This window comes from Argiope bruennichi, chromosome 8 (assembly GCF_947563725.1).
Source record: "Argiope bruennichi chromosome 8, qqArgBrue1.1, whole genome shotgun sequence".
In the NCBI taxonomy this organism is placed as follows: Eukaryota; Metazoa; Arthropoda; class Arachnida; order Araneae; family Araneidae; genus Argiope; species Argiope bruennichi.
In genome coordinates, this window is record NC_079158.1 from 17,661,029 (window position 1) to 17,668,625 (window position 7,597).

General features: G+C 33.5%; 1 protein-coding gene across 1 annotated transcript; it reads right to left on the reverse strand.

Annotated features, from left to right (window-relative positions):
* Positions 1-1,503: 1,503 nt before the first annotated feature.
* Positions 1,504-2,971, reverse strand: LOC129981520 (uncharacterized). The gene is made up of 2 exons (XM_056092379.1): positions 1,778-2,971; positions 1,504-1,515 (listed from the first exon to the last, which is right to left on the reverse strand). Exons 1-2 carry the CDS (start codon positions 2,969-2,971, stop codon positions 1,504-1,506), a joined length of 1,206 nt encoding a protein of 401 aa, XP_055948354.1.
* Between the last annotated feature and the right edge of the window lie 4,626 nt (positions 2,972-7,597).

The following is a 7,597-nucleotide window of genomic DNA, read 5'->3' on the forward strand; positions in this document are numbered from 1 at the left end:
ATGTACGTCAAAAATCGATATTAATTTAAAAATATTACTATATTTATTCGAAATTTTTCGATACTAGTTCACACACATGCGCAGATTTCATCCGTATTCTTAGCATTGTGCTTTTAGAGCTGATTGACACCGTATTTAAAATTTTACTGGACAGTCGTAATGAGTATATTAGACCATTCAGAAGCCCTCGGGTTACGAGGCTTAGTGGCTAGGTCGGCTGAGTGTGGAACTTGGTTTTGCAGGTCTTCAGTTCGAGGCTCGAAGCAGACAAATATTTTTATATAATTTTTTTTTAAATTTATTTTCGCTAGATTTCTCCATCATTCCTAGAGATAAAATGAATAATTTCAAATGATGTACGTCAAAAATAGTTATTAATTTAAAAATATTTTTATATTTATTCGAAATTTTTCGAGACTAGTTCACACACATGTGCAGAATTCATCCGTATTCTTAGCATTGTGCTTTTAGAGCTGATTGACACCGTATTTAAAATTTTACTGGACAGTCGTAATGAGTATATTAGACCATCCAGAAGCTCTCGGGTGGCGAGGCTTGGTAGCTAGGTCGGCAGAGTGTGGCACTTTGTTTTGCAGGTCTTCAGTTCGAGGCTCGAAGCAGACAAATATTTTTATATAATTTTTTTTTAAATTTATTTTCGCTAGATTTAACCATCATTCCTAGAGATAAAATGAATAATTCCAAATGATGTACGTCAAAAATAGATATTAATTTAAAAATATTACTATATTTATTCGAAATTTTTCGAGACTAGTTCACACACATGCGCAGAATTCATCCGTATTCTTAGCATTGTGCTTTTAGAGCTGATTGACACCGTATTTAAAATTTTACTGGAAAGTCGTAATGAGTATATTAGACCATTCAGAAGCTCTCGGGTTACGAGGCTTGGTGGCTAGGTCGGCAGAGTGTGGCACTTTGTTTGGCAGGTCTTCAGTTCGAGGCTCGAAGCAGACAAATATTTTTATATAATTTTCTTTTTTTTTTTTTAAATTTATTTTCGCCAGATTTCTCCATCATTCCTAGAGATAAAATGAATAATTCCAAATCATATACGTCAAAAATATAATTTAAGGTATCCGAATACGTTCGGAGCACTTTTTTTGAAAATTATCATATAGAAACAAATTAACATGTTTTTTGACTTCAGTTTATGTGTACATAAGCTATTATAAGTTAAAATTTGCAATAATTTTTTTTAGTTTTAGAAAATTGGTAGATATATGGTGAATTTTGAAGAAATTTTAGGAAAACTTCAAAAATGGTACACGAAATTCTATTTAACCAAATTCAATAAATTTAGTATTTAAATAATCCTTATGCAATTACCTAGGGAATGACCTAAAATTTTAAGGCTACCCCAATAAATAAAACTTCTAGAGCTAGTCGAAGAACCATCACAGGGTATTTTGCATATTTTATAACACCATTATTCAAATAACATACCATAATTTAAAAAATATTCCTATTATGAACATTCTTTTAGGTCACGCTCTAGAAAACATTATAAGGAAAGATTATACCAAGTTTCAAAGCAATTGCTTTAGAATAATTCAAGTTATCATTTTTATCGCTGGCAAAATATGCAAAAAAAGTGATTTTGAGAAAAATGCATTTTTATTACAACTTACCACATATATGCTATATACATGTGACTACTAACCTAAAATGTCCCAGATTTATAAGTTAAACCTTCTGCTTGCTCATTTTTAACTAATTTTTTCTTTTTAGCTGCCCGATTTTTTTTTCTGGCAACTTTAACTCCGGGCAAAGAATGTCGCTTGGATTCGTTAACTCGCACTTCGTCGAGTTCAGCAAAACCTTTGAGGGTAAACACCCCCAAACTTACACCAAAATGCCTTAAAATATCTAGCAGTCCTTCAAATCCTTTATTAAATTGAATCACTGCCATGTATGCACCCAACCGCAATGTTGACAACTCAACGAAAATTTCTTTTGGAATAAATTTCCAAAGAATTCCATTGAACGATTCATTTGCATTTTGGGTTTTCCCATGCAAGCATTTTTGTAGCAAATTTTTGTCACATAATTGCATGTATACAGGCTTGATGCTATTGAGGACATTTTTTGGAAGCCCTTTTGATTTTTCCTTGTATTTTTTTCCGTTCGATATGGCTTGCTGATATCTACACCAGCTCTCGGGCCCAACTGGACATTGACCATGCATTGGTTGTTTTGCACTGGAACAGCAGTGAAAAAATGCTGCAATTACTGCCTTTTGCATGCCTTCCAAATCATTCACATTACTACGGATAGCAATTCCGTAGTAATTTTGCAATTTATCGATGAAGGTGTCTGTAAGTTTTCCTCGACCTCCAAGACCTTTTTGCTTCGATTTTAATTTTCTTAGCCTTGTGCCAACACGCTTCTGTATATGTCCAATACACTCATATTTTGTAACGCTATCCTTCCCATAAACATCTTTCACAGCATCATATCCTTTTGAATCCCCGTCGCCATAGAATTTTATATATTGTAGTTTCCTCATGTCAGCAGACCTTTCAAAAATACGATAAGCACCAAGAGGTTCCATAGCACCAGACGAACCTGTATGTTTTGTACAGGTATGACTAGAGTTTATTGCTTCGCTGTTTTTTTTGTCACAAATTCTACACACTTTCGACATCACTTCAATGTCTAACACCTTTCCAGTGTCTATTGAAATGACCGTGACACATCCATTCAGAGATGAATACCCTCTTCGTTGCCATGTGCCATCAACTGACACACCGCACTGAGCTATTTCTTCAGTTACTGAGTCACCTCTAATTTCTAATGCAGCTTCCTTCATTGTTTTGGATGCCACGTTACTAGCAGCAGCTTCCAGTTTTTTTTCGAGATAGCCAAATGACTTTTTCGAAGGCACATTCACATTCATCGCAGAACACAGTTTTTTCGCTGCAGAATGTCCCCTGCCAATAACTCTCATACCAAAAACAAATGCAAGATTTATGGTATGCATTTTATTTACCTTTTGAGAGGTGCAGAAAGATATTGAATAGTCACAATTTTTACACTTTAATGTCATATTCATCGCTAAGCCAAATACAGACTCCTGGATAATGCTAACTCCACTTTTAAAACACACAGGACAACATAATGATGAAATAATGTCATTGAGGATTTGGAAATTAATAAGCACATTCTTTTCGTTGTTTATAGGAATATCTGAAGGTTTCGAAGATTGTTTTAATTTTGTTTCACTGACTGTTAACAGTGAAGCATCTAACTTACTACTTTTTGTAGCTTTACTGGAGTATCTGTTCCCTCCGAATTTCCGTTTGCGAGAGTAACACTTGTTTTTATTATTACCCATTACTAGCACTGTTAAAAACACTAACACTTTCTAAAATTTCACTAATAATCTATCAAATTAATGCAGATTACTATTATTTTTGTAAAAACTAAACAAGAAGATCACAACAAAATCGCAACGCACGCTACAAATGTAAACAAACTAATGTTGCCAGATTTCCTTAAATTTTACGTTGCCAGATATCCTTAAGGTGCAGAATTATTTTAAATATTAAATTAATAATATACTAAAATTATTTTTTAAAAAAATCGCGGAATTTCAATCAAATTTGACAGTTTTATGGGCATTTAAATGCTTACTTCCGGTTACTTGAACACCCACTTCCGGTTTACCGAGCTTTACTAATTTGCTAATATCTCGGCTTGTAATTGACGTAGAAACAAAGTACAAGCTGTTTTGTAAAGCTAAATAACTGCTTTATTCAATAAAACCAAAAACTAAAAATACGATTTTTTGAAAAAAATAGCCATTTCAACGTATTCGGATACCTTAATTTAAAAATATTTCTATATTTATTCGAAATTTTTCGATACTAGTTCACACACATGCGCAGAATTCATCCGTATTCTTAGCATTGTGCTTTTAGAGCTGATTGACACCCTATTTAAAATTTTACTGGACAGTCGTAATGAGTATATTAGACCATTCAGAAGCTCTCGGGTTACGAGGCCTGGTGGCTAGGTCGGCAGAGTGTATCACTTTGTTTTGCAGGTCTTCAGTTCGAGGCTCGAAGCAGACAAATATTTTTATATAATTTTCTTTTTTTTTTTTAAATTTATTTTCGCCAGATTTCTCCATCATTCCTAGAGATAAAATGAATAATTCCAAATCATATACGTCAAAAATATAATTTAATTTAAAAATATTTCTATATTTATTCGAAATTTTTCGAGACTAGTTCACACACATGCGCAGATTTCATCCGTATTCTTAGCATTGTGCTTTTAGAGCTGATTGACACCGTATTTAAAATTTTACTGGACAGTCGTAATGAGTATATTAGACCATTCAGAAGCTCTCGGATTACGAGGCTTGGTGGATAGGTCGGCAGAGTGTGGCGCTTTGTTTTGCAGGTCTTCAGTTCGAGGCTCGAAGCAGACAAATATTTTTATATAATTTTTTTTTAAATTTATTTTCGTTAGATTTCTCCATCATTCCTAGAGATAAAATGAATAATTCCAAATGATGTACGTCAAAAATCGATATTAATTTAAAAATATTACTATATTTATTCGAAATTTTTCGATACTAGTTCACACACATGCGCAGCATTCATCCGTATTCTTAGCATTGTGCTTTTAGAGCTGATTGACACCGTATTTAAAATTTTACTGGACAGTCGTAATGAGTATATTAGACCATTCAGAAGCTCTCGGGTTACGAGGCTTGGTGGCTAGGTCGGCAGAGTGTGGCACTTTGTTTTGCAGGTCTTCAGTTCGAGGCTCGAAGCAGACAAATATTTTTATTTAATTTTTTTAAAAATTTATTTTCGCTAGATTTCTCCATCATTCCTAGAGATAAAATGAATAATTCCAAATGATGTACGTCAAAAATAGAATTTAATTTAAAAATATTACTATATTTATTCGAAATTTTTCGAGACTAGTTCACACACATGCGCAGAATTCATCCGTATTCTTAGCATTGTGCTTTTAGAGCTGATTGAAACCGTATTTAAAATTTTACTGGACAGTCGTAATGAGTATATTAGACCATTCAGAAGCTCTCGGATTACGAGGCTTGGTGGATAGGTCGGCAGAGTGTGGCGCTTTGTTTTGCAGGTCTTCAGTTCGAGGCTCGAAGCAGACAAATATTTTTATATAATTTTTTTTTAAATTTATTTTCGTTAGATTTCTCCATCATTCCTAGAGATAAAATGAATAATTCCAAATGATGTACGTCAAAAATCGATATTAATTTAAAAATATTACTATATTTATTCGAAATTTTTCGATACTAGTTCACACACATGCGCAGATTTCATCCGTATTCTTAGCATTGTGCTTTTAGAGCTGATTGACACCGTATTTAAAATTTTACTGGACAGTCGTAATGAGTATATTAGACCATTCAGAAGCCCTCGGGTTACGAGGCTTAGTGGCTAGGTCGGCTGAGTGTGGAACTTGGTTTTGCAGGTCTTCAGTTCGAGGCTCGAAGCAGACAAATATTTTTATATAATTTTTTTTAAAATTTATTTTCGCTAGATTTCTCCATCATTCCTAGAGATAAAATGAATAATTTCAAATGATGTACGTCAAAAATAGTTATTAATTTAAAAATATTTTTATATTTATTCGAAATTTTTCGAGACTAGTTCACACACATGTGCAGAATTCATCCGTATTCTTAGCATTGTGCTTTTAGAGCTGATTGACACCGTATTTAAAATTTTACTGGACAGTCGTAATGAGTATATTAGACCATCCAGAAGCTCTCGGGTGGCGAGGCTTGGTAGCTAGGTCGGCAGAGTGTTGCACTTTGTTTTGCAGGTCTTCAGTTCGAGGCTCGAAGCAGACAAATATTTTTATATAATTTTTTTTTAAATTTATTTTCGCTAGATTTAACCATCATTCCTAGAGATAAAATGAATAATTCCAAATGATGTACGTCAAAAATAGATATTAATTTAAAAATATTACTATATTTATTCGAAATTTTTCGAGACTAGTTCACACACATGCGCAGAATTCATCCGTATTCTTAGCATTGTGCTTTTAGAGCTGATTGACACCGTATTTAAAATTTTACTGGAAAGTCGTAATGAGTATATTAGACCATTCAGAAGCTCTCGGGTTACGAGGCTTGGTGGCTAGGTCGGCAGAGTGTGGCACTTTGTTTTGCAGGTCTTCAGTTCGAGGCTCGAAGCAGACAAATATTTTTATAGATTTTTTTTTAAATTTATTTTCGCTAGATTTCTCCATCATTCCTAGAGATAAAATGAATAATTCCAAATGATGTACGTCAAAAATGGAATTTAATTTAAAAATATTACTATATTTATTCGAAATTTTTCAAGACTAGTTCACACACATGCGCAGAATTCATCCGTATTCTTAGCATTGTGCTTTTAGAGCTGATTGACACCCTATTTAAAATATTACTGGACAGTCGTAATGAGTATATTAGACCATTCAGAAGCTCTCGGGTTACGAGGCCTGGTGGCTAGGTCGGCAGAGTGTGGCGCTTTGTTTTGCAGGTCTTCAGTTCGAGGCTCGAAGCAGACAAATATTTTTATATAATTTTCTTTTTTTTTTTTTAAATTTATTTTCGCCAGATTTCTCCATCATTCCTAGAGATAAAATGAATAATTCCAAATCATATACGTCAAAAATATAATTTAATTTAAAAATATTTCTATATTTATTCGAAATTTTTCGAGACTAGTTCACACACATGCGCAGATTTCATCCGTATTCTTAGCATTGTGCTTTTAGAGCTGATTGACACCGTATTTAAAATTTTACTGGACAGTCGTAATGAGTATATTAGACCATTCAGAAGCTCTCGGATTACGAGGCTTGGTGGATAGGTCGGCAGAGTGTGGCGCTTTGTTTTGCAGGTCTTCAGTTCGAGGCTCGAAGCAGACAAATATTTTTATATAATTTTTTTTTAAATTTATTTTCGTTAGATTTCTCCATCATTCCTAGAGATAAAATGAATAATTCCAAATGATGTACGTCAAAAATCGATATTAATTTAAAAATATTACTATATTTATTCGAAATTTTTCGATACTAGTTCACACACATGCGCAGCATTCATCCGTATTCTTAGCATTGTGCTTTTAGAGCTGATTGACACCGTATTTAAAATTTTACTGGACAGTCGTAATGAGTATATTAGACCATTCAGAAGCTCTCGGGTTACGAGGCTTGGTGGCTAGGTCGGCAGAGTGTGGCACTTTGTTTTGCAGGTCTTCAGTTCGAGGCTCGAAGCAGACAAATATTTTTATTTAATTTTTTTAAAAATTTATTTTCGCTAGATTTCTCCATCATTCCTAGAGATAAAATGAATAATTCCAAATGATGTACGTCAAAAATAGAATTTAATTTAAAAATATTACTATATTTATTCGAAATTTTTCGAGACTAGTTCACACACATGCGCAGAATTCATCCGTATTCTTAGCATTGTGCTTTTAGAGCTGATTGAAACCGTATTTAAAATTTTACTGGACAGTCGTAATGAGTATATTAGACCATTCAGAAGCTCTCGGATTACGAGGCTTGGTGGATAGGT

Bases quoted from the DNA above. Each gene is read 5' to 3' on its own strand.
- LOC129981520 (XM_056092379.1), bottom strand. From the start codon at position 2,971: ATGAGAGTTATTGGCAGGGGACATTCTGCAGCGAAAAAACTGTGTTCT.